This window comes from Thalassophryne amazonica, chromosome 15 (genome assembly GCF_902500255.1).
Source record: "Thalassophryne amazonica chromosome 15, fThaAma1.1, whole genome shotgun sequence".
Taxonomy (NCBI): Eukaryota; Metazoa; Chordata; class Actinopteri; order Batrachoidiformes; family Batrachoididae; genus Thalassophryne; species Thalassophryne amazonica.
This window is the reverse complement of record NC_047117.1, coordinates 11963572-11991013: the sequence shown is the minus strand read 5'-3', so window position 1 is coordinate 11991013 and position 27442 is coordinate 11963572. Positions and strand designations below refer to the sequence as shown.

Sequence of the window (27442 nt, the reverse complement as noted above, 5' to 3'; positions counted from 1 at the left end):
TATGAACTATTGCTGAACAGTGAACTGTATTTCTTAAGAAGAAGAACTTTATTTCCTGAACTCTGCAACAACCTGTGTTATATCTTTTATGAACTGTGACTGTGTGAGACTCCAGTGTTACGAGTGCATTCCACTCACCCACTGTGTCTTCTCCCTTAGTTCCTGGTTGCAGAGGTGAACATCCCACCTGGCCCTGGTCTCAGAATCCTTTGACACATTCCTTCAAGACTGGCTCAGGATACTGCAGCTCCCTAATTTCACCGCTAGAGGGTGGGCCACTCTCCATACTGCAGGCACTCCAAAGTGCAGCAATTTTAGTTTATTTATTATAAATAAATCTGTTTTCCTTTTGTACTCCTCTCCGTGTCCAGGTCCCTGTGTTTGGCTTCATAGTCTGAAATGGTTCGGTTCCACCCAAACCCCTAATCATAACATTTATTTTGGCATTTCTATGTAAATAACCAGTGTTGCCAAAGTAACTTTTGAAAGTTACTTTATTACCTCCGCCAAGGAGGTTATGTTTTCGGTCGCGTCCGTTTGTTGGTTGGTTGGTTGGTTGGTTTGATAGCAGGATTACTCAAAAAAAATCCTCAACGGATTTCAATTAAATTTTTACCAGGGGTGTATCTTGGCCTAACTTAGAAGTCATTAAATTTTGATAATGATCCCGAAACACGATCCGGATCCAGTAATTTTTTTTAAGGATTCTTTATCATTGCAGGATAGGGCCAGTTTCAATATTTTTGCATCTAACTTCATGAAGACGGGTCACAAAGGCTGAACAAAAATTAAGTTATGACACAACAATAATTTAGCATTTGGTTCTCCTCATTGAATAAACTTGTTATTAGAAAATAAAAAAAAACCTGTGTAGTTCATGCAGTTTCTCTTTATAAATACATTTGCTGAAGATCTAAGGGTTTAACCACTGAATCTGAAACATGACAGTAGATTGTGAAACAACGTGGAATAAGTCTCATTGCCAAAGAGTATTCCATGTGACATCAGTGACCCTATGGCCTTGGCGGAGGTTTGCGCTCTCCGAGTGCTTCTAGTTAGTTACATTTTTAGTTGCTTTATACAGTTACTTCATTAGCAGCTTTTTGCAGTTATTTTATTAGAAGCTGCCAACTATTACAACTAATAAGTAATGTAACTGATGAGGTAACTAGTAATCTAACGTGGTTACTCTTAAGACTGAGTAATCATAATTTTTTATTCTTTTTAATCTTTTTTATGTTTTTATTCTTTTATTGTTCTTTTTAATCTTTTACTTCATTTTGTTCTGTTTTTCAAGTTGTGTTGTGTGAAGTGCCTTGAGGTGACCCCATCTTGAATTGGCGCAAAATAAATTCATAAATTTGAAATTAATAAATTTTAAAATTTGTAATCAGCAAAGTAACTAATAGTTACTTTTCTGGGTACTCAATCTTAAAATAACCAAGTTAGTTTACGAGTTACTTTATTAGTTACATTCAGCAGCTGCTGACAAGTTATATAAGATATACCTTACTGAATTTTCATGTGTTGTCAGGTTAGACGCTGCCACACAGGCTACAAAAGTTGGTCACATTTATAAAAGCTGTTTGGATGCATGTTGGTGTTCTTCAGACAACAGAATAGTGAGTATTCTTAACAACAGGATGTACTTGATTAAGTTGAACTAACACAATGTGTAACTCAGCATCACTGGGCTATACAATAAAACAATTTGATTTCATGCAATCTCATGTGATTTAATTCAATAAATTAATTTTTAACTTTCTACATGCTACAGCAAATCTGAATTAATTTTTGCATTTTGGGTCACATTGTCTATATCATTCTTTTTTTAGGAAACAAAACTTTTCAAAAAAAAGTTGCCAGTGCAATAGTTATTATATACATACTGCCCAATACGTGAGCTTTATTTTGGTTTAATGGTCCGTTGCATTGCAGGTTGTCATCAGACAGCTGTGAAATGCTCCAAGCCACGTTATCTCAAAGTCACAATTGAATTTTATCTCATTTTGCACAGCCTGTATGTGACTGTGCTCAAATCATGCATTAAATATTGAAGCTCTGTTGGCACTCTTTGGGGTTTTTGTTACTTACAACCACCGGGGACGTGATGGGCTAGTAGCATTGGGCTTAAGACCAGAGGATCCTCGGTTTACACCCCAGCCTGACCGGAAAATCACTAAGATCCCTTGGGCAAGGTCCTTAATCCCCAAGTTGCTCCCAGTGTGTAGTGGCATGAGCACCTTGCATGGCAGCACCCTGACATCGGTGTGTGAATGGGTGATTGTAAAGTGCTTTGAGTGTCTGATGCAGATGGAAAACCATTATATAAATGGAGTCTATTTACCAAAATCAACATGCCAAAGTTTTGTCTAATTGATTGCCAACAGAATGTTCCTGCTTTGAGATATTGAAGCTAACTCAGAAAAGCCTTTCAAGCATAAAAAACACATCAGTTTGTTGTTGCAGGTGATTATGCACTCATGAACAGATGGATATGAATGTTCTATTCCATTCTGCTAATAAATGGGCCTAAATCTTGCAAGCTGTAGCTTTGAAGTGGATGGTAGAAATTCTACTGATGTTGTGTATGTGTGTGTGCGCGCGTGTGAGACTCTCTGCTCTTCCTCCTCATCTTCACAGCTGAGATTCACTCCAACACTTCTTTTCATCCGAGTCAAAACCCTCGTCCTCCCACAAGTTCTTTCCGAACAAAGAACCAGACCGGAGAGAGGCAGCCAGCAAAAGCTCCTCTCCCTAAATTGCCATCAGTTTAGTCTTTGTTCTTACTTAGCTGTTACACTTCCACAACTCTGACAAACTTTTATCCCTTTCATAGCCGTGCCTCTGTTGTGTTCAGTTACACAGTGATAAACCACATTCCTACGCTTCTCTGTTTTGCCTGAAAGACAGCCGTTTCTATTCACCGGCGGAGCATACGTGTGCCGCCAAACGCCAGAGGACATGTCAACAGCCGAGTTTTGCCTGTGTGTTGCCACCTAATCTCACGCATGATTAGGAGAGCAATAGCACGATTGTCTGAGCGGGTAACAATAATGTGAGTGTCCTCTGTTTGTGTGTGTGAGAGACACAGATGAGACGATGTTTACTGAAGCAGCAACTGTTGCATTACAACAAGAGTCTGTGTTTTCCATGTGTACTCACCCTGACCCTCACCCAATCCCCCTGATTGTCTCATTCACCAAAATGATCCATTTCCTTCCACGGCATTTTGGTCCATGGAGGTCTCTCTTCAGTTTCCCAGTGTATTCTCAAAGAGGTTAAACCTCCACGGCATGCAGCACATGCAACAAAGTATTCACCCCCTGAGTCTGTGTTGAAGTGAGCACCTTTAGCCTGTGTGGGTAGGATTCTAAACAGCTTTGCACAACTGGAACCTGCAATTTTGACTTCTTCTTTAGAAAATTGCCCAAGCGCTGTCATGGGGATTCTATTATAGAGGCTTTTTCATGATCCAACAACAAATTCATCAGGTTTTCTTACCCGGAGCCATGTGTTCAGGCTGGTATTCAGTGCTGTGTTGTTACACACGTGTGCCATCTTGACCAAAGTGCACAGGAGGGAATTGTGTCTGCCTGACCTCCTACTTCCAGATTCTCACTGGGGTAAGTCACATACATTACAAGAAAGTTCAGCTTTGAAGAAACCACAGCTGTCATTCATCAGAGTTGTGCAGAAAACTTCTATATTCACTCGTACAGAAAAAAATGTACCTTTGCATGCACAAAAAATTATAGCATTTCTCAGTCATGATCCTTGATTTACACACACCTGCAAGTACTCCGCCTTGTTGATTCAAATATGTACTAAACCGCTGTGCTAGTACTCGTCAAGTCTCATTAGGATTGGTTATGGGATAGGTCATGGGATCGATTCCCACCTGTGGCCTTTCTGTGTGGAGTTTGCATGTTCTCCCCAATGTTTGTGTTGGATTCCTCCAACATTTATAGACATGCAGGTTAGGTGAATTGGAAACTTTAGAACTGTCCAGGTTTCTCTTGCAAAAGCGACCTCAATCTCAGTGGGACTAATCTGGTTAAATTCAATTAAAATATCACTTCAAAAACAATAATTTCAATAAAACCAGGTGGACAAATTCAGTGGACTATCCTCTCACAACACAGGTCATGTTAGGACCTTTGCCCCATGGAGCAAAGGTCAAAAAATAAGTCATCGTCAGCTGTCACCAATGATGTGTTCAAAATGCTAAGAGCAATTTAAATCAAACGTGATGGATAAACTCTGTGGATTTTCCTCTCACAACACAAGTCATGCCAAGGTCAAGATAGAATTAAGTCACCATTCAAGATTCAAAAGCTTGTTTGACATATGTACAAGGAACAATTGAGAAGTTTGGAGCCTGACCCAGAAAACATAGGGTGTGGTTCTCCATCTTTAGCATTCTGAGAAGGCAACATTTCTCAAGAATGTGTGAATTTTGACTCACTGGGTGCAATGTTAAGGGCCCCTTCACACATAGACCAATTAAGTACAAATCAAGGCGAATTACAGCGGAACAGCTTGTATGAGCGAAACACGAAAACATCGAGCCGGCGGGCAGGCGTGCACAATCCTGGTGTCATGGTGTCCTGCAGTGTCGTTCAAGCAGGAACACAGTGGGAGCAGCTGGGACCTGGTGCACCACATTGTGCCGCTGATGTGGAGGAAACTAAAATAAAAACCAGCTGTATAATTAGTGAATATCACTGGGTTGATATAAATAATAAATAAAAGGGGACGCAATACAGAACCCCACAGATAAATAAACCTGGTTAATTAAAAAATAACTGCCACTCACGAGATTCAAACCCATAAGTTCTGATTACCAGACAGAAACTTTACCACTGCACTACCATCACTGTCTTTTAACAGGAGGATGAAATGGCTAAAATCAACAAGCAGATAAATGTATTTTTTTTAAAATAGAGAAAAAATTGCAGTGACAACTGACCGAACGGCATTTGTTATGGTGCATTTCTGCAGATACGTGACTGAAAGTGGAGTATTTGTTGCACTCTTGGCTTGTCCTGCGGTGTGTCGCTCACAGCCCTCAGGGCCCGACACGTGTCCTGTCAGACAGACGTGACATTCAGATCACCTGTTGCGTGTCCACATGAACTGACGGTCTGTTTCTCCAGCCCGTCGCAAACGCGATATATGTTTTTATGTATTTCCACATGAGGACAGCAAGCAGACACGCGCGTCCATCAGAACACAGGACATGTTCTGGAGCTGTGACGTGCAGGACCAGAGATGTCTCAACAGCTGTTCTGCTGGCAGTCAGCCACGCCCCTGTCCGTTCAGTGCACAGACAAAGATGTCACTCTTTGATCAGATGAGAGGCGCCTCGTCTGCAGGGGGCACACGAACAACATGTATACATGCGATGGGGGTGAGCGGAGGGAGGGCACGCCACATGTGCACTCGGCAACTCCACAGTTGTGGGGGCACTTAGACAAATTTCACTTCCACCTTGACAGCGATCATCTGCTTACTGTTGTCATGTTAATAGTGTGAATGGCCACACATTTTCTAAGTGCCAAACAAGCGGTCTTACATGTGCGTGTGTGTCACCTGGAATTTGGCCAACACCTGCCGCGAGAGGGTTCGATGTACTTGCACAGGGCACACTCTGTCTTTCAGCCGCTAGTGTGTGCAAATAGTTGTAGCAACAGGTGTACGAGGTGTTGGAGGCAGTTTCGATTTTACACGTATTGCATACAATTCTGCTTCATGCACAACAATTCATGTGCAATTCGACCACATTCGTACTATGAGTGAAGGGGCCCTAAGAAATGTTGGTTTCTCAGAATGTAAAAGATGGAGAACCACACCCTACATTTTCTGGGCCAGGTGGCTCACAACTTCTCAATCGCCTCTCATACAGAGTCTGGTGTTCAGAGTACAGTGAACTTCTTATTTGATGCCTTCTTCACAGACTAGACAACAAGCAGTATAATATTACAATGACTACAATAACATTGTGTCTAAAATCACTAACTATACTAGTTTGAGAGCGACCATAAGTAGCCATAAAAGTGAAAATGTAGAAAGTAGAGGGATTGCACAGTGTAATATATGTGTATTTTGTGTTGGATTGGGGGGAGAGAGTACTGGACATGTGTGAAACACACTGTTAGCATATATTGCACATTATAAAGCACATTATGAACAATCTGCTATCAGTGGAGATACAGTATGCTCAAAATGCAAAGAACAATTTCATTAAGATTTTATGGATAAATTCAATTAACTGTCCTACTGCAACACAGTTTCTGGTGAAAGTTATAGCTCTAATGTCAAGGTTAAATCAGAGGTCACTGTCTAATACATTTTACTTGATTTTATTGTCTAATAGTACAACATGCACTTCATTGCTTAGATAACTATGCGTATGCAACATATTAAAGGATTTGAACACATGTTCATTTTATTTATGTAAATCTGTGCGTTTTCAGATGCATTTTGCTGTGAATGCACATTTTCAGTTGCATTTTTCTCCATTTGGGAAAAAAATGTACTTACAGAATTTTGCATCAAAACTCTTCAAATGTATCAACATCAATGACGTCACACGATGATGTCAAGCAAATTTGAAAAATTAGCTGCTGGTGGCGAGACTGGATTCTACCACAAGGTGCTGTGTGTACGCATGATCGGGTCTGTGCGTAAATTTATGCACATTCTCAAGTAACAATTGATGAATCTCACAGTTTGTTTAGAAATTATACATCTATGGTTTCTGGACATTAAACATGAAATGTTCAGCTTTGCAAACAATAGACATTCTCATTGTGTCCTTATTACTTTTCTTCCAGCCTCACTATATTTCACTTATTTCGTGACTCTCTTTGCTCTTCAATACTGTGTCCTTTTATAAAGAAACAAGGTAAAGAAAAGTCTGCGTTGATTTTAAAACAGCCGAAAGATGACGTGTTCTCACTCATGGGGGAGGTCCTCTTCTCAAACTGTGGAATGTGGCGCCCTCTAATGGTGGCGGTAAGATTTGCCTATAGTTGAACCATGTTTTGCTTTAAGATTTCAAATCAATAAAAAAAATCTAATGTAATACATTTTATCTTACTTTTAATTTGTAATTATTTCAGATTATGTGATGCACTGATTATACTGACTTCCACTCATATGGAGAAAATTCTAATTGATTCTAAAGAAGTAATGCATTTGTTTTTATGGCATACACATAAAATTTAACAAGTAATGCCACTTGTAAGGATGAGCGCACACAAGCACACAGATGGACCATAAAAACATTGAAAATTGCATTAGAATGAAACTCGACTCACAACACAGTGACTTGACGTGATGTAATGAGGTAAAAAAGATTAATCTCGGCATGAAGATTTCACTGAATCCATAATTATAAAATCACATTACTGTCACCCCAGGAAGGAAATGATGAGTGATTTTTCAGAATATAAATTGCCATAAAAACCCAAACCAGCAGGGTGTCCCCGGGGGCCTGCAGGTTCGAGGCAATAAACCTGACGCCACTGGTTCAGTTGTTGAATGTCTTTCACTCCCTGTGACACCAGCTACAGTAAAGATGCCCATTAAGTATGTCTGTGGTTCCTCTGTGCAAACTTTCTTAAAATATTGTGGGGGTTTTGTAACACTTCATCCACTCACTCAACAATCCATACATTTATCTGTTAAACCATGAGTCAACTTTCATCCATCGGATCAGCCATCTATCCATTTACTCAACTGTTCTTACATCAAATTGAATTGAAGAAGATTTATTTTGAACATAAAAGAAAAAATAAAACAATAACAGACAATGTAAAATTAAAGGAGTGAGAAGTCGAAACTTATCTAATCCCACCCCTTCTCCCTGTATAATGATTTATACTGTATATCAATCTGTTTCCTTAAAAATGCTACTATTGACAATCATGATAATAATAATAATAACAACAATAATAATAATAGCAATGACAATCCATAAACAAATATAGAAATAAATAATCAATAACAGTTTCCCGTGAACACCTAGTGACTCTCGCACTTCATCCCTGTATCCTATGAAAACACATCTGTCTGTGTATCCAGCCGTCCTAGACAGACACATCGTGATAAATTAACACGGTCACAGGGCGACTGTGTGATTCATCATCTTGAAAGAGTTAAAAGCCTTAGAGTGACTTTTGATACAACACTGACTTATGTAAGAAATATGTCTGAGACTAATTTATTGAACTAAATTTATTTGACTGGGGTGGCACTGGGGGCACTGATTTATGCAGGGGTGGCATGATACCCATGTTAGTCATCCTTCCAAATCTGCTGTTGTTGCTGGATGTGTTGTTGTATGACTAGTGACTAACCAGCCAATCACTGAGCGAGAAGAGGGTGGAGGAATTCCGGACTAGTGCGTCCGAGATAACTAATTACATAGCCCCATACCGTCGGTGTCAACATCTTAGAGGGTCAAGTGGCTCTCCGCCACATGAGATTGAGCAATAACATCAGCAATTGTGACAGCAGTGAAGAAGAAAGCAGACATGGAAACTCCAGCTGTTTTGTTTGAGCTTACAGCAAACTGTGCTGTTTGGTACCCGTGACCATTGACCCGGAAGTGCTATAGGCTTACCCAGATTTACGCACTTGTAACTGCAAGATGGCATATTGCAGAAGAAGAACAGTGCCACAGAGTAGGTAGCGGTCAATACATGTAAGAATGGCCCTCTAATGATAAAACTTTATAGATTCTACTCCTCATTTCATTCCTGTGTCAAACCAGACTGCTTTCTGCAATAAAAGCAACAGTTCCTCCTCAAAAAAGCAAGAAAAAAAAAAAACCAAAAGCTAAGGTTATAGGTCCTACTGAGACAATGTGTCACCAACAGCTGGATAGTGTTGCTGTGAGCGTATAGTGCAGCCAGTACTCAGTGCTTTGTGGCAGCAGCAACCCTGGGTTCGAATCCAGGTCACAGCATAAATAATATTAACAATTGAACAGTTGTTTTGTTCATTTATTTCATTTTTCTCATAATCATCAATGCCTTTAAATTTGGCAAAAGAAAGTTAATTTAAACATTAGACATGTTTAAATGTCGTGGATTGACGAGCAGTGAGTAGTTTTCACTCCTCACTCCGAACCACGTAAAAATAGGAGATTGATTCTGCACTGTGTTCTGGTGTTAAGGTGGAGGTGTTTTTCCCACCTGACTATTAAAGAAGAACTTGTTGACTGTTTTTGATTGACTTTGTACTCATTCTATAATCTGCTGTGTGTAGTTGTGGCATTCACAACAGTAAAGTGTTCATATTTGACTTCTCCTATTGTCCGTTCATTTGCGCCCCCTGTTGTGGGTCCGTGTCACTACACTTTCACAACAAGACATTTATTCTGCAGTGCAACGTTTACAAGAAACAATGACACTGAATGGGAAGATGTATGCTAATAACCTGTGGTGTCTCTGCTGCGGTGATGCATGTCAATTATTAAGTGGTAAATAAGTCTTTTGGGGGGGGGGGGGCAGCATACTTTGGTTTGCTACATTTTTTTAAATGTTTATTAATTTATTTATGCTTGTTTTTTCATCATTACCAATCTCAAAGGTCATCCACCGTAATTATTAAAACCTATCAGTATCGGTATCAGTATCAGCATCAGTGATATACATTCTTACATCTTCACACATCTTCAGCCGCTTATCCAGGATCGGGTCGCAGGGGTAACAGCTCCAGTAGGGGACCCCAAACGTCCCTTCCCAGCCCACATTAACCACCTCAAACTGGTGGATCCCGAGGCAGTCCCAGGTTAGTGTGGAGATATAATCTTTCCACGTAGTCCTGGGTCTTCCACAGAGGTCTCCTCCCAGCTGCACGTGCCAGGAACACCTCCTTAGGGAGGCACCCAGGTGTCATCCTTACCATGTGCCTGAACCATCTCAGCCAGCTCCTCTCAATGCAAAGCAGCAACGGCTCTACTCCGGCCAAGAATGTATACTTCATGGCATTCGTGACGTGCCGTCGTTATGTGTAAATGCAGCATCAGACACTGTCCCAGGCATCTACGCAATGATAAAGAGACATCTCACCTAAGACAGTCCCTCCACACCCAGAGCCTTCAGCATTTCTGGGTGGATCTCATCATTGTTTGACTGCCTCAGTGACTTCCAGTAGGGAAATATATGATGATCCCCCCATCAGCTTCCAGCTCTGCTTCTACTACAGAGGGCACTCCAGTCTGATGCAAAAGTGCTTCAAAGTGCTCCTTCCAGCACCTCCCCAGTTGAGGTCAACAGAGTCCCATCCTTACTGTAGACAGCTTGGACGGTTCCCCGTGTTCTTCTTCTGAGGTGCCTCACAGTCTGCCAGAAGCACCTCGGTGCCGACCAAATGTCCTCTGTGGTTCCTCCAAACTCCTCCCACATCTGCTGCTTTGCCTCCCTCACAGCACAGGCTGCCGCCCTTTTGGCCTGTCGGTACCTTGCAACTCCCTCCAGAGTTCTCCAAGATAACATATCCCAGAAGGACTCCTTCTTTGGTATTTGCAATAATGGCCCTATTTTATCTCCAAAATTTTAGAAAAAGTGGTGGCCAAACAGCTTAATGATGTGTTATCTGAACACAATATTCTTGACATATTTCAATCTGGGTTCCATCACTTGCGTTCTACTGAAAGAGCTCTTCTTAGAGTTTCAAATGATTTTTAATGCGCAGAGATGCAGGTGAATATTCAGTACTTGTACTTTTGGATCTGTCTGCAGTTTTTGACACTGTTGATCATGGTGTTTTAATTGAGAGATTAAGGACATGGGTGGGCATTTCTGTGTCAGCCATAGATTGTTTTTTATCCTATATCTCTAACAGTAGTTTCTCAGTTGCTGCAGCTAAATATACATCCTCTTCTGTCTTTCTGTCCTGTGGTGTGCCCCAAGGTTCCATTCTGGGACCTTGAGTTCCTTTAATGATGTCTCATATCATTGTTATGCAGATGATATACAGTTGTACCTCTCCTTTTCTCCACAAAATGTATAGGGTATCTATTCTTCAAAACTTTATTAATGTCATAAAAAAACTGGATGGCTGCTAACTATTTGTTACTTAATACAGCAAAAACTGAAGTCCTTGTTTGTGCCCCTGAGGAGTTTGTTCCCTCAGTGATTAAGAACCTTGGCTTTCTATCCTCTTTTGTTCACTCAACAGTCAGAAATTTGGGTGTTACATTTGACCATCTCTCATATTTGACGCACACGTTACGCGTCTTGTGCAATCATGCTTCTTTCATTTATGGAACATTGCCCACCTTAGAAACATTGTGTGTCAAGCTGAGGAGGAACAGATCATCCATGCCTTTATTTCTTCATGTTTGATTACTGTAATCCGTTGTTCCCTAGCCTCAGTAAGTCTTCGCTGGAGAGCCTACAAATGGTCCAAAATGTGGCGACAAGGCTCCTTACAAGGTCATCTAAGTGGTCTCATGTAACACCCATTCTGTCCTCTTTGCATTGGCTCCCAATTCAGTTCAGACTGTAATTTAAAATATTGGTGATAAGCTTTTAGAGCTCCGCACAGTCAAATGCCACTTTACATCAGTGAACCCTTGCACACTTATGTAACAAGAAGCAGGTCTCTGAGGTCCTCGGACCAGAACCTGTTGGTTGTACCAAGGTCAAGGCTGAAGACCAAAGGAGACTGTGCATTTGAGGTTGTGGCACCCAAACTCTGGAATGCACTGCCACTACACTTATGTTCTGTGGCCTCTGTTGGAACATTTAAGGAGAAGCTCAAGAACTATTTGTACAGGCTTGCTTTTAACTAGTTTTATGTTATTGCTGTTTTTAGTTTCTTTTTTATTTCTGTCTTCTTAAATTCCTGTAAAGCACTTTGTGATTCTATCTTGAAAGGTGCTATACAAATAAATTTTACTTCCTTACTTACTTGGTATCGTATCAGTATCAAATCTTGCAGTATCTAGTTCATATTCAGCCAGGTCAAAAGACTGGTGTGAGTGGGCACCGTCTGGCAGACCTAGAGTGCCTTGATTGAGGAGAGTGGCATCAACTCAGAACATGGCACCGTTTTGGGTCTAATTGCGCTGAACTACTGAATGGACCTTTTGTTTTCAACATTTTTTAAAATCATTTAACCACATACAGCAACACATCCAGGTACAGGTGCTATCAAAATAAATGTAAAAATAGTTAAGCTATCAAATTAAATAAATTTACAATTTATGAAGATTTATTTAATTAATTTGAAGCCTGATTTATGCAGCTGCTGCTCTTTAACTCTGTGTCTTGCAATGACGTGCGTGACAGTTTTTAAATTCTCCATCTCTGGATTATGCTTTATTATGGATTAATTTGACCCTCAACAAGCTTTTCTTTCTACAATCATCACCTCCAAATCAAAGGGAAGCTGTACATTTTCCTCTTTTACCGACTTCCTGCTGTAAATGTCATGCAGGCTTTTCTGATCCAATTATCAGCATGTGGACTCTAAAAACTGTTATAATACGGCAGACGAAGGATTAAAAGCAGAAAAGTGTCAAATCACAGTTTTTGTGTTTGATTTAACAGATGCATGTCAGGCTGCGGGTCCGAGTCTGAACACGGTTTGAAAAACTAATCAGTCTGACTTTTAATCACAGAAATGATAACTCTCCCACTTTCCACAAATTGGTGAGTGTCAGAACTGAACTTTAATTTGTACCTCTGCATGTCCAGACTGCTCAGAGTTTTTAATGGAAATACATTGCGATCGGACAGGACAATTTATCTGATGTGAGCGAAAAATCTGCTGTACAAAATCCATTATATACAGTGTTTATTACATGGGGAAAAAAAACAAAAAACTTTGGGACTTTTTTGTTTGGTGACTGTGAATATCTGGTTTAAACAACGATGGTTTAGTTGAGTTTTACTGTACATGGGACTGAACAATAAATTTACCTTCCTCGCAAGGCTCTGATGATGATGTCCGCTTCCATCCCATACGCCTGACTTTATTTTCCCAAATTTTTCTTCTGTTCGGATCTGAAGGGAATCTGTACATCTTGAAGCCCTTGCTGTATTTATTTGTGCATCCAAATGCACAGCAGCCCGGCATTTTCAGCGAATAAATAATTAATTAATAATTAATTAATAATTAAAATAGCTGGATTTACATGCAGACAACGCCATTTTTGCCCCAAGATGGCACCATGAGTCACGTGATCCATTGGGGACTCTAGATAAACCTATCAGACTTATCAAAAGTAACATATGTCACAGCTGTCCAGTTTACCACAATGGAGGTAGTTTATGTTGTCAGAAACATAATTTTTCGATATTGTGCACGTTTTACATGAATTGTATAAACTGCGACTGTAGCTAAGTCAAAACTTCACAAGATGAACCCTTTAAATATTTCTATATTGTTTGGTTTAAAAAATGCAATTTTTATACATTCACTTACTTATTCGATTATTTTGTTATCTCGTGATGTTTGACACCCAAAATAATAAGAAAAATTGTTTTTTGAGGCTGCAGTGGCTTAGCTCGCGAGCAGCCCCGGAAGTGTTTGTTCTAAATGGTTAAAAGCCAGTTGAGGTCGTTAGCTGTTAGCTGGCAGCCGGGTTCAGTCAGTGTGCGGGGATGGAGGTGACACGGAAAAGTAAGAGGCGAACCACACTTTCACTCCACTAAATCCATTCTAAAAGCGAACGGTGCACTGGCAAAATTACGCCTTTTTAATGAGGCGTTTCAGTGCGTACGCCGCTGGTTGGCTAGCTAGTACGCGTTCCTCATCGTGCTACTGATGCTAACACACGCTTCTCTCTGCAGATTACAAAGAGTGTTTAAACGCCGTTTACAGCGCTATTCAGGAGGCCGATTTCCTCGCCATAGATGGAGAATTTTCAGGTGAGGTTGCCAGCTTAATCCGAGTGTTCAAGCTGATTTTTAAATGATTTGGTTGGGTGTAAACGGATTTGTTTTTAGGGATAAGCGACGGTCCTAATGTCAGCGCACTAACCAATGGACTGGACACGCCAGAGGAACGGTACACCAAGCTTAAAAAGGTTAGTGACTCGACAATCAGCAGGAAACACAAGCAACGTGCACTTACACTTCATCTTGCAGCCTTCAAATATGACGTTCATGTCATGATTTGTTATGGATGCACATCTCAGAAGCATCCTGCAGATGTCATTGTTCAGCAGGTGGCAGCTCTGCACCTTCTTAAATTTCATACAGATGCCAGAATATCCCGAACGGAGTGGCTGTACGCCTAACCATTTGTACAATAAAGTAAATATGCGAGCATATACGCCCAACCACAACCGACCAATGAGCGCTCTTGTAAACTCACTTCCGGTTTCGACGGGGGGGGGGGGGGATATTTTTTCATCCACTGGGAGGGTTCGCACCCCGTGGAGGGGCTGTGATCTAAAGCAGTTCTGTTTGGCTCATCACACCCAGGGAACTATGTCAAACTAACACAGTCTTACAGCCAACAAGCAGCACTTTGTTCACAAACTGTTTCGTCGTCGTTAACAGGCTTCCGTTCAAAATGCTTATGAAGTTTGTTTGGATCCATTGCGGTGTTGTCGCAGTAATTAAAGACGGCGACGTTAAATGTGTCAAACATACGCCACAATAGAGCCTTAAAAAGTGGTGTAAAAAACGTAGTTTAGACGCACAAAATGTATCAAATACACGATCACGGTTGGGCGAATAAGATGAGACATATTTATCTGCCCAACGGTTGGGCGTATAGCCTTTGCCTATTCTGAAACATGTGTAAAGGTTTGGAAACACTTCAGAACAGTGTTTTGAGTTTGCTATGAGTAATGCTGCTATTCTTGCAAACTGGGAACTCGTATTTTGGAAAAGGCAAAGAAAATGCCACGAGAGGTTGGAATTCCAACTCTGTAATGCAAAGGTTTCTCAATTCAGACTTATGCATGTTTGGTGCAGTATGTAAAGCTGTAAAAATCAGAATATTCCACTCCAGAAACTCACTGCCATGTTTGGTACAAATTTGCCATTGACATGGTGCCGTATTCTTTCTTGTACATCTTCTAACAAACCACGATGATCATACGGCATCCAGTAAGAAACCACAGTGATTATCATGAGCTAAAGAGGAACATCCCATTGAAGATGTGCAACACGCATTTAATGTAGTGTTCCCTCGTTTATCGCGGGAGTTACGTTCTAAAAATAGCCCGCGATAGGTGAATTCCTCGAAGTAGCCAGTGTTATTTTTATTATTTTTTTTTACAATTATTATAGATGTTTTAAGGTTGTAAAACCCCTCACTACACACATTTTCTCACTTTTCTCTCCTGTGTAAACACTCTCAAAGTTCAAACCTTAGTACAAAAATAAGTCCAGTATTATAGAATGAAACCAAAGATCAAATCCTCTTTTCTGGACCAAACATTTGTTTGAGAAATAAAAATAGAACGTTTTCCTATAAATAGTTATGATGGCTTTTAGAACTAACAAATTTAATTTTAATAATCAACCTACGAGGTTGGACACATAAGAAATTATTAATAGTAACTGACCAGTATGTCACAGTTCCTCTGATCGCGCCTCTTCGTCGTGGTGCCGCTCCGCAGCATGTTTTTTCCACTGAGTGAATGGTGCAGGTGTCTTTTTCTGAGTGAAGAACACAGTTATGGGTAGTTGTTGCTCTTTTTTTCTTCTGGGTGAGAAGATTCTTATACAGACACACGCAGAACACAATGCGCATGCTTTTTCTTCGCTGCTGGAGCGCTCTGCATCAAAACAGCGAGTGTAGTCTCTGGACCTGTTGCCAGGTTTTGGCTGCAACTAAGCACAGCAGATAGTTAAAAAAAAAAAAAAAAAAAGAAGCATGCAAAATTGCACTAAAAAAAAAAATCAGAGAACTGGCGAGACCGCGAAAGGTGGACCGCGATATAGCGAGGGACCACTGTATTTCAAGCTCAAAACTTAGGGGTGGGCATGAACCCAGACTTTAGGTAGTTTAAATAACAATCATGCCATGCTAATAGCAATTCAGTTTGTGTGTAGTACTATGTCGCTGGCCTTCTTGCCTGCATCTGGTATCAGTACAAAGCTCTAAACTGATATCTCAACTGCATATCAACTATGCAGGTCACTTTCTTTTTAACAAAGTGGTTACAGTGATGGCAGCCGTAACTCTAAATTTTGGGGCTGTTCTCATGACAGCCTCCCTTATTTGATGTTCTGTGACTCAGTGTTTCTAGCTCCTTGTTAGTATAGTGGTAACTATCCCTGTCTGTCACATGGGAGACAGGGGTGTGATTGTCTGATGGAAGAATTTTTTTTAACCTCCTTCATATCAACTAACATTGTTTACTGTTTCGTTACTCTGGCAAAATAATTCCTTTGCGATAAATAAAGTTGATCTTATCTTATTTTTTGTTATTCTTTGGGTTCATGTGTCTCTGTAAGTTTTGGGTTGTTTGGGCTATTGAAGTTCAGGTTGGGATGTCTCATCACCACCGTAATAACCTATCAACACATAGTTGCGGTTGCTGTAACAATATCCATGGCCTTCTCTTAACATTAAGGTTTAATTTGTCTGAGATGCATAAAAATTGTACATTTTAACAATACTTCCGCATACTGTCAACAGCTTGGCGTACTTTTGGAAGTCTTGTGGAATTGCAGAATTCTGATATAGTGCTGGGTCCAATTCCGGAAGATGCATTTGACATCATCCCCCAAAATGGCAGCTGATGCAGTAAACATTATCTACCATATCACGGTCAAAATGATCAAATGTTCCAATGTAATTAAGCATCAACATACCTCTTGCGTTCCCCCCCCCCCCCCCCCCCCCCCGCATTATTTGAATGCTGCACATGTCTTTTGAGTGAGGATTTTTGTATAAAAGCATCGTGGCAAACCTGGAGGCATCAGTGGTACACACACACACGTTTTATTATTATTATATTGAACAAACAGGCAGCATGGTAGCTTAATGTTCAGTGCTGTTGCCTCACAGTGTGAAGGTCCCAGGTTCAGTTCCAAGCTGATCCTTTCTTTGTGGAATTTGGGTGTCCTCCCCGTGTTTGCATGGGTTCCCTCCATTTATTTATCAGCTGAGCATAGTTTGGATGGTCTGTTGTCCTTCCTTACACCCCAGTGGCATTTCTATGAAACATTGTTGCAGATGGACCTGCCACTGTCCCTGTTGTCCAATTATAGCTCAGTCTGGCCAAAACAACTGAAAGCTTTTCAGTTTTCACCTAATGTTTAACCCATTTGACAAGTTTTTCTTTCATGTCCATCAGCATTCCATGGACTTTCTGCTGTTCCAGTTTGGATTATGTACATTCACGTATGACCAGATGGAGTCAAAGTGAGTGAATCTGTATGTTTTAGAATTTACAAATCCTCATGACTTTCATTTTTAGTACTCTTGTGCTTTAACACTATACACCCAAATCATTTACTTCATCTGTGATTCATGAGAGATGGCGACCAATGTCGTTTTGCTGTATGCAGACTCATCTGTCAACCAGTGCAGCTGGTATTAAAATGCACACTTGCATAACATCTTAAAAACACGGGTGAGTTTTTAATTATTTTTCCTCTTTTTCTCTTGTCTGCAGGTATATAACAAAACCATTTAACTTTTATGTATTCCCTAAACCATTCAACAGGACGTCCCCTGACATAAAGTTCATTTGTCAAGTGAGTGTAGCTGAGAAAAACTATTTCATTAGTGTCTTTTGTTGGAAAGAAGTTGTGAAAATGGAGGCTCACCGGTGTCATTTCAGAGTTCCAGCATTGATTTCCTGGCCAGTCAGGGATTTGACTTCAACAAGGTGTTCTGTCATGGTGAGTTTTCCACCACCCCCTCCCAGTATCTCTCAAAGCTGAGGAAAAGCTCTTCCACTGACTTAATTACATTTTGACTTTTGTTTTACATCCATGTATCTTAATCTTTGCTAAGGGAATGTGTATCTGCAATAAGCATCATAACTAATGTGTGAATAATTCGATCGTGTGTTTTCATTGTGGCAACAAAAACTTTTCTTGGCAACATCCAAAGTTTCGGTTTGATTTTTATGTATAATCTAAGATGGAAGTCTTGGTGCCATCACACCAAGTGGAATTACAGCTTCCTAGAAGAAACTTTCTATTTGACTGCGAAGAAATGTCGGTCTTAAATTGTGCTTCCAGGAGACTCCCACGTCACATGTGAAAAGGAGACCAGTGTTTGGGAATGTTACAAATGATGCATCAATTGTTGTATGTGTGGAATGCTTCATTGACAAAATCTGATATGTGACCTTCATCCATAGCAAAGTTAATGTGATGGAATGATTATTATGTCACAGAATATTGCCTGAATGAAATGCACTTTGTTTACTTCTTAAGTTGTTGATAGGTATTTCTTTTTTCAGCAGGCTCTCTAAAAAAGATGTGAACATATAGACATAGAAACACTTATCCAGGATCGTCACGGGGAGGATGTCAACATATTTCAATTAAATTTGGTGCCTGATAAAAATTTTATGTGGCTTTGGATCAAGGGTGGATCCTGCCTGTGATTTTAATTCCAATTCCTGTGATCCTGTAATCAGGGCTGCTGATTTTCTTAATGGTGGGATCATCCTCTTGATTGTGTAATCAAAAGCAAGATGTGTTGATGAAAGCATGACCACTTTGGCAAGGATAAAAGATAAGTCATCTGGGTCAAAGATTGGAAATCAGGATTTAAGAATGTTGGATAAGAGATCAAAGGAGTAACCATTGGGAAAAGAGACTTGTAAAATGAAATGGTAAATGGACTGCATTTATATAGCCCTTTTCCATCTGCATCAGACGCTCAAAGCGCTTTACACATAAATGCCTCACATTCACCCTGATGTGAGGCTGCTCGCATACAAGGCACCCACTACACACCGGGAGCAACTAGGGGATTAAGGACCTTGCCCAAGGGCCCTTAAGCCCTGGTCCCACCAAATAAGGAAGAATGAATAATGAGCCATGCACCATGTTTTTTTTTTTTTTTCTACGCTAATTTCAAGATGTTTAAAATTTAGCAACAACAGCGTGGGGCAGTTTGTGTACGAGTTACTATGATGACTAAGGAGGATTTTAGAGGCATGTGCGTGGTGCTTCTGAGGCTGCTAAAAGCCCATTATCCCAGCACCTGGCAGCTATGCAGGACCTGAGAGGCTATTTTTGGAGCAGCTGCCATCTTGCGCACACAATTCCACCTGCTCTGTGCTCCAGAAGCTGTATATAAAATAATTATTTTGGAGTGGATTATAATTATTTTCTGCCAAACCTTGGATGCTGAAAACACCTCTGATCACTTCTGGAATCACAGAAGACTTTCATCTGGATGCTTTTTTCCTCTCTTTCCTGCTCTGTGAGGAAACAAGTGTGGGAGTGGCGGAGGGTAGGACCAAACGTACGTTTGTGCACCAATGTCATGCTACATGGCACTGTGTGGCTCATACGTGGCTTTGTGTGGCTGATACGAGCCGTTCGAGGCTCTAATGCAGGGGTGTCCAAGTTCGGTCCTCAAAATCTACCTTCCTGATACTCTTTATTGTCTCCCTGTTCCAACACACCTGAATCCTATGAGACTTGTTTGCAGGCTTTTAATGAGCCTTTCATTGGATTCAGGTGTGTTGGAGCAGGGAGACAACTAAGAGTGTCAGGAAGGTAGAGCTCAAGGACTGAACTTGGGCACCCCTGCTCTGACTAGAAGCTGCTATGTGGCACATGCAGGGTACAGAGAGGCACTTTAGTAGTGGATATGTGATAGATGAAAACATGAGTTCTTCGAATAATCACTACACACCCATGCGTGGCTCATTATTCGTGGCTTATTATTCAGTGGGACAGAGGCTTTAGTGATTTTTAAGTCAGGCTGGGATTTGAACCGAGGATCCTCCAGCCTCAAGCCCAACACTTAACCACTAGACCATCACCTCCCCTGTGAAGTCTGAAGTGGAAGTTTGAAGTGAAGACTGTTGGACTTTAGCAGAAGTGTGTGCTCTCTCATTGCCATTTTAGTTATGTTTATTTCTTTTAAATCAGGAATTCCCTACTTGAATCAAGAAGAAGAAGCCCAGCTAAGGGAACAGGCAGAAGAGAGGCGGAATCAACATGCCAATGGTGCAGGGACTCCGTCCCCGTCCTCCAAAGGTCCTGCAAGTGTTCCTGAAGAACATAAAGATTTTATAAACAGAGTGATGTAAGTGTTGTTTATAGTTATTAAATATGAATTTCCAAAATGTACAATATAATCATCAATACAGTGAGGTAATAGGAGCACCCCCCCCCCCCCCCCAAAAAAAAACATGTGGAAAATCCTCTGAATTTTTATCTCAAAACTGCTATTCTGTGTGCATATGGGCGAGAATTGAGTCCATTGCACTCGTCAGTGGGGAGGGGGCAGCTTCATTTACAAAAGGATTATTTTCAACTTGCCAGCTGATTAAGAACATGTTAACATACTTGAATATCTACAGTGAAGAGAAACTCCTTCAGAATAACAAATAAAACTCAATTATGTCATCTCTGCTTAACCATTACTGTCCTGTTACACAGAAAACTTTAGGCCCTCTGTGTCGGTGTTTGTTTTTATTTAATTTTTTCCTGGCAGAAAAGTGCTGAAGTATGCTTAATCCCAGCGCTTCATCTCACTGCTTTTTTTTTTTTAAGAAAAGATGCTCCTTGTTGGATTTTGTTTCTATGACAAACTGCTAAAACTACTAACTTATGTATGGTGATAAAGGTACTCTCTCCCTCAGCACTAACATATGACAGCAGATTGGACCATCTGTACAGTCTGCTATCAGAGAGATCCTTTTTTTTTTTTTTTTTTTTTTTTTTTCTTCTCTCTCTAGTTCAATGAATGTTGCATGACAAATCCGGTCACTGTATACAAAGATGGCCAAATCAAACTTCTCCGGTGACAAATTTTGGTCCATATGACTGGTTGCTTGAACAGGTGCGGCAGTGACAACACAACACCTTTCTAATATGTTCAGAGATTTTAAACTTAAAAGCACTCGGGGCGGCTACACAAAAAAGCCAAAGCGCACTAGGGAGGGGAAAAAAAGACACACTTCCAATTGCATAATTACACACTTTCAAGAGTGACTGGGGTAAAATCAGATTCGGGAGCTGTCTGTTTCCCAGTCCAAAATACAAAAACTCCTCATGCGAGCCCTGCAATGATTGGTTGACCAAAATTTGACATGTTGACTTTTTGTGCCTCCCATACAGAGAAAAAGTTGAAGCTCTCTTCAAAAATTCTGAGAAAAGTCTGGATTTGGAGCCATGCACGGGGTAATCAGAGTCCACATGAGCAAAAAAAAAAAAAAAAAAAAACAAAAGAAACTTTCTACCTTATCATTTTTGGATTTTTCTTTCTTTTTTTTTTTCCTTTGTTGCATTTCTATTCCAGCTTTCAGCGAAAGCTGATATATCAGGCCCTGAACTGGAAGTGAGTGCCTTCATTATGGAAATCTCGCTTATCCGCCATTGGATTGTTGCGTGTTAATATTGTCCTGTTCTCACAGGTTTCCCAAAGGGCTTCATGTGGAAACTGTGGAAACGGAGAAGGTAAGCGCTGCTGTCATTTCAGCCCTTTTGTTTACCTCTTGTTTTTGTGTGGAATCCAAGTGTGATTGTTGTTTGTGCACAGAAGGAGCGATACATCCAAATCAGTAAGGTAGATGAAGAGGAGCGGAAGAAGAGGGAACAGCAGAAACTGGAGCGGGAGCAGGTGAGCGTGCGGAAGATCCAAAATGTTTGTCATGATGTCTGTGTGTGTATGCCAGAAAGCGGGTGTTGTAAAAACTCTTGAGTTTATTAATTCCAAGATCAACGGAACTCTGGCTTTTCTGTTCCACAAAGAGATGAGTCTCAAATTCTGGGTCAGTTACCATGGTAACACTGAGCCTAAGCTGCTCATTGGCAGGTTTTGTTTAACAGACCCTCTATTAGTTTCTTCCCTTCTTCTATCCTTTCTCTTGCTGAGCCTGATGCATATCTGACATTTGGTGTCCTTTCCTTGTTTTCCTGATCAGTATTGAAGCTCAATTAATTCACAGTGTTACATCGGGAGAGAATTTTGAAATCCCAATAACATTGTCTCTAACTCCCTGCTATTATTATTTTAATTTTTTATCACCAAACATCTCTGTCCAGTGATTTCTTGACTTCATAAGCTCTTCCCAAGCATCTCTTTATCTCAAAAGCTGGTTCAGTCATGTATTCTATGATATTCAGTAATGGAATTTTGTCATCACATGCAAGAAACTCTGAGCTTTTACCCCAGGTACTGTGAGCCCTGATCAAGGTACACTTGACCCCAAAGTTCAGCAGGGTAAACGCTGTGTACTGTACTCTAGCACATACCAATGAACCATGCCTGTGACCACTTGAAAAGGTGGTCTTGAGCACAGTTGGTGTGGTCTTGGGTATGTTTTGCACATGGTGTGAAAGCAAACCAAAATAAAGAAGTGGACTGCTGTTTAGGATGCAATGTCATTACAATACAGCAGTCTTGTTAAAATCTTCATAAAAGGATCTTTCTTTTTTTCTGCTGAAGAAATCAAAGGTTTGTTGGAAATTTGGGCAGATGAAAGCAATCACAAGTGGAGGTTACACAAAAAATTCTAAGATTTTGGAGTATCACATCCACATGGGTTCAAGACCAATTTGGTGGTATCATTATGCAAGTGTACTGAAGTACAGAACCTTATGCCATGGGATTGGCGTAATGAATCCCAGTTCATCAAGATGGTGTTAAATTCATGCAAGGGTATGGTTTCTGTTTGAGTTTTTCTAAGGTCAAAACCTATTCTGTATCTGACATCTACACCCTTCCATTCTCCTTTGCCCCCTCCTGACAGGAGGAGCTAAATGATGCCGTGGGCTTTTCCAGGGTCATCCATGCCATCTCAAAATCTGTGAGTGGGCAGAATCACCTGCTTTGTTGTCTTTTGTAAATCTGACTTGTAGCCCTTATTTATTACTTCTGTCACACAGGGAAAACTTGTGGTTGGCCACAACATGCTATTGGATGTGATGCACACCATCCATCAGTTTTACACCCCTCTGCCAGAGGTAAACATTAAAAAATAAAAAAAACATCTGTACAGGTGCCATTTTGAAGTTGCGTTTTATGAATGTTCTTCTCTGTAGGATCTTCAGGACTTCAAGGAGGTCACAATGTGTGTTCTCCCAAAGTAAGGTTTGCTCAGTCTTTTTTTTTATTTTTTTTTTTATATATATATGTATATATGTATGTACACTCAACAAAAATATAAACGCAACACTTTTGGTTTTGCTCCCATTTTGTATGAGATGAACTCAAAGATCTAAAACTTTTTCCACATACACAATATCACCATTTCCCTCAAATATTGTTCACAAACCAGTCGAAATCTGTGATAGTTAGCACTTCTCCTTTGCTGAGATAATCCATCCCACCTCACCAGTGTGCCATACCAAGATGCTGATTAGACACCATGATTAGTGCACAGGTGTGCCTTAGACTGCCCACAATAAAAGGCCACTCTGAAAGGTGCAGTTTTGTTTTATTGGGGGGGGATACGAGTCAGTATCTGGTGTGACCACCATTTGCCTCATGTAGTGCAACACATCTCCTTCGCATCATCCGTGAAGAGAACACCTCTCCAACGTGCCAAATGCCAGCGAATGTGAGCATTTGCCCACTCAAGTCGGTTATGATGACAAACTGGAGCCAGGTCGAGACCCCGATGAGGACGACGAGCATGCAGATGAGCTTCCCTGAGATGGTTTCTGACAGTTTGTGCAGAAATTCTTTGGTTATGCAAACCGATTGTTTCAGCAGCTGTCCGAGTGGCTGGTCTCAGATGATCTTGGAGGTGAACATGCTGGATGTGGAGGTCCTGGGCTGGTGTGGTTACACGTGGTCTGCGATTGTGAGGCTGGTTGGATGTACAGCCAAATTCTCTGAAACACCTTTGGAGATGGCTTATGGTAGAGAAATGAACATTCAATACACAAGCAACAGCTCTGGTTGACATTCCTGCTGTCAGCATGCCAATTGCACACTCCCTCAAATCTTGCGACATCTGTGGCATTGTGCTGTGTGATAAAACTGCACCTTTCAGAGTGGCCTTTTATTGTGGACAGTCTAAGGCACACCTGTGCACTAATCATGGTGTCTAATCAGCATCTTGATATGGCACACCTGTGTGGTGGGATGGATTATCTCAGCAAAGGAGAAGTGCTCACTATCACAGATTTAGACTGGTTTGTGAACAATATTTGAGGGAAATGGTGATATTGTGTATGTGGAAAAAGTTTGAGATCTTTGAGTTCATCTCATACAAAATGGGAGCAAAACCAAAAGTGTTGTGTTTATATTTTTGTTGAGTGTATGTATGTATATATGTGTGTGTATGTGTGTGTGTGTGTGTGTATGTGTGTATTGTTGATTTTCATAGTTCAGTTTCTTCACTTTCAGACTTCTGGACACAAAGTTGATGGCTTCCACACAACCTTTTAAGGTAACGATGTCAGTTTTGCAAACTAGAGTGGTCATGTTTTGTTTTTTTTTACTGGTGCTGCCAATAAATGTAATAGAAATTTAACCTTGCATAGTGTGTCTGCTGTTGGGTTTGACCTGCTGTATGTGTTTTTTCAGCATCATTAATCAATCAGGAAAGCTGTCCAGATGTAGAGCATACTGCTATTTATACTGGATGTTATGTTGCCAGCATTTGACTATTGATGCATTTTATTGAAAAAAGTACTAACTCCCTGGTTAACAATAGGATATCCTGTCAGACATTAGTGGTTAGTGTTAGCATATGAGATCCCACTAAGCTGCAAAAAAAGCAAAATCTTACACAATATATTTAAGTGTAGGTGACACATAATGCCATGTTTTCATGAATATTTAAGACTGAAATGATCTTTTCCTGATGCGCAGTTCTTGAAGAGATAAATATTCGGATTTTGAACTGCACACCACTAAAAACCAGGAACTTCCCAGCGAGTGCCGACATTGGACGAGGAGGAGGAAGTGGGATCAGCTCTGGGACCATTGTCTTAATTGTCCCATTCATTTATGGATTTTTACAGGCTACTGACAGCCCCGTTTCCACCAAGTGGTTCGGGTCAGAGCTGCACCGCATTTTCAGTGTCAGAACGGTTAATTTTTGCCAACAAAATGGCAGGTGGAACACTTATATTGATGAGCGCATATGCAAGGAGTCTGCGGCTTCTCCACTCGACACAGAGACAAAACAGAGTATTTTCAGATTATTTTATTGTTTTCTGGGTCATGGGATAATGTTGTCAGACTGAGACATTATGAACACATGAGGCATTGCGAGTATTCTAACTTGCAACGCAAAGCGGCTTGTTAACAAGAGACTCAATCCATCGGCTGCAATAACTGACTACAGCTGGCGCTGGAGCCTGGCACCAAAGTCCTGTGTGACAAATGGGCTTTTCTTCAGCCTTAATCTTTTGATTTTAGACAGTGCCACTAAAAAAGTGTTTCCTTTTGGTGTGTTGAATATGACAGTTAAAACAGCTGATTGGTTGCTATTTCTAAGACGGCTCTTATTTTACACCATGTATATTGTGTTGAGACTGATTACAGACAAAACTGTATAATACTTGGATATTTAATTGTATAGCGAAAAATGTGTTTGAGGACTGGGGTTGGATTATGTCATACAAACTAACACTGGGCCAGCTTGGGTCTGTTTACACTCTAAATCTGTATAATATATTCAGCCACCTCCCTGTCACATGGCATGTTAGAATCATGTTTTGCTCAGTCGTTGTACTGCTTCCCTTTATAAGCCCCCTATCCCCAGCTGTTCTGAAGTCAAGGGACATATAAACTGACCCAGTAGCAGCTTGAAATCTGGAGCTGGTTATAACCATTTTAAGCATAATTTTTGTTCTTGGTGGCCTAGCATTAATCAAGTTTGACACTAATTGACAGCATCAAGTGTCGTTATTGTGACCACATATGCTAACATTAATGCATCAGCATAACAGCATCCTGTATAAAATAGCTGCCCATACCACATGTGGAAGTCTGGGAATTCTGGCAAATATCACGAGGCTGTCAAGCCTTTTGCTGAATGTGCTTCTACTTTGTTGAAGTTTTGCTGAGGCATTTTCAGAAAGTCCATTGATGTTGAATCTTTACAGGCTAAGACATTTATTTTCTGTCATGTATAACTTTGTACTTACTTTTACCCCCTTTTTGCTACATTTGTTAAAGTGTATGTATATATATATGTGTATATATGTATGTATATATGTATATATATGTATATATATATATGTGTATATATATATATGAGGGCTGTCCATAAAGTATAGGTCCTTTTTATTTTTTTCAAAAACTATATGGATTTCATTCATATGTTTTTACGTCAGACATGCATGAACCCTCGTGCGCATGCGTGAGTTTTTCCATGCCTGTCGGTGACGTCATTCGCCTGTGAGCACTCCTTGTGGGAGGAGTCGTCCAGCTCCTCGTCGGAATTCCTTTGTCTGAGAAGTTGCTGAGAGACTGGCGCTTTGTTTGATCAAAATTTTTTCTAAACCTGTGAGACACATCGAAGTGGACATGGTTCGAAAAATTAAGCTGGTTTTCAGTGAAAATTTTAACGGATGATGAGAGATTTTTGAGATGATACTGTCGCTTTAAGGACTTCCCACAGTGCGAGATGTCGCGCAGCGCTCTCAGGCGCCGTCGTCAGCCTGTTTCAAGCTGAAAACCTCCACATTTCAGGCTCTATTGATCCAGGACGTCGTGAGAGAACAGAGAAGTTTCAGAAGAAGTCAGTTTCAGCATTTTATCCGGATATTCCACTGTTAAAGGAGATTTTTTTTAATGAAAGACGTGCGGACGGGTCCGCGCGTCGGGACGCGGTGCGGCGGCACAGGAAAAACACCTCCGTGTTGATAACCATTTGTAAAATCCAGGTGGCTTTTGATGGCTTTCAGTGGAGTGAGTATATGAGAAATTGTTTAACAGCTGGACATGTTCCAACTTGTCCTTAAGGCTTCCAACAGAGGTGTTTTTCCTGTGGCGGAGCGTCGCGGCGGCTGCGAGCCGACGCACGGACCCGTCTGCACGTCTTTCATTAAAAAAATCTCCTTTAACAGTGGAATATCCGGATAAAATGCTGAAACCGACTTCTTCTGAAACTTCTCTGTTCTCTCACGACGTCCTGGATCAATAGAGCCTGAAATGTGGAGGTTTTCAGCTTGAAACAGGCTGACGACGGCGCCTGAGAGCGCTGCGCGACGTCTCGCACCGTGGGAAGTCCTTAAAGCGACAGTATCACCTCAAAATCTCTCATCAGCCGTTAAAATTTTCACTGAAAACCAGCTTAATTTTTCGAACCATGTCCACTTCCATGTGTCTCACAGGTTTAGAAAAA

The 27442-nt window shown here is 40.7% G+C and overlaps 1 protein-coding gene and 1 long non-coding RNA gene across 4 annotated transcripts in view; one reads left to right on the top strand and one right to left on the bottom strand.

The window, feature by feature from the left end:
* Window positions 1-696: 696 nt before the first annotated feature.
* On the bottom strand, window positions 697-7862 carry LOC117526464. The gene is made up of 3 exons (XR_004565295.1): window positions 7790-7862; window positions 1886-1888; window positions 697-707 (listed from the first exon to the last, which is right to left on the bottom strand). It is a non-coding gene; the product is annotated as an uncharacterized LOC117526464 (long non-coding RNA).
* Window positions 7863-13498: 5636 nt separating this feature from the next.
* parn (poly(A)-specific ribonuclease (deadenylation nuclease)) overlaps window positions 13499-27442 on the top strand; it is a 37832-nt gene continuing 23888 nt past the window's right edge. For all 3 annotated transcript variants that reach the window (XR_004565143.1, XM_034187728.1, XM_034187727.1), the window contains exons 1-15: window positions 13499-13647; window positions 13818-13895; window positions 13974-14053; window positions 17288-17355; window positions 17609-17690; window positions 17777-17837; window positions 20058-20214; window positions 21252-21314; window positions 21433-21471; window positions 21548-21590; window positions 21673-21753; window positions 22886-22942; window positions 23022-23099; window positions 23178-23221; window positions 24490-24532. Coding sequence is in view for 2 of the 3 variants with exons in the window: in XM_034187728.1 (XP_034043619.1) it covers window positions 13629-13647; window positions 13818-13895; window positions 13974-14053; window positions 17288-17355; window positions 17609-17690; window positions 17777-17837; window positions 20058-20214; window positions 21252-21314; window positions 21433-21471; window positions 21548-21590; window positions 21673-21753; window positions 22886-22942; window positions 23022-23099; window positions 23178-23221; window positions 24490-24532 (993 nt within the window). In the remaining variant the exon portion in view is untranslated. The remainder of the gene's footprint in view (window positions 13648-13817; window positions 13896-13973; window positions 14054-17287; window positions 17356-17608; window positions 17691-17776; window positions 17838-20057; window positions 20215-21251; window positions 21315-21432; window positions 21472-21547; window positions 21591-21672; window positions 21754-22885; window positions 22943-23021; window positions 23100-23177; window positions 23222-24489; window positions 24533-27442) is intronic.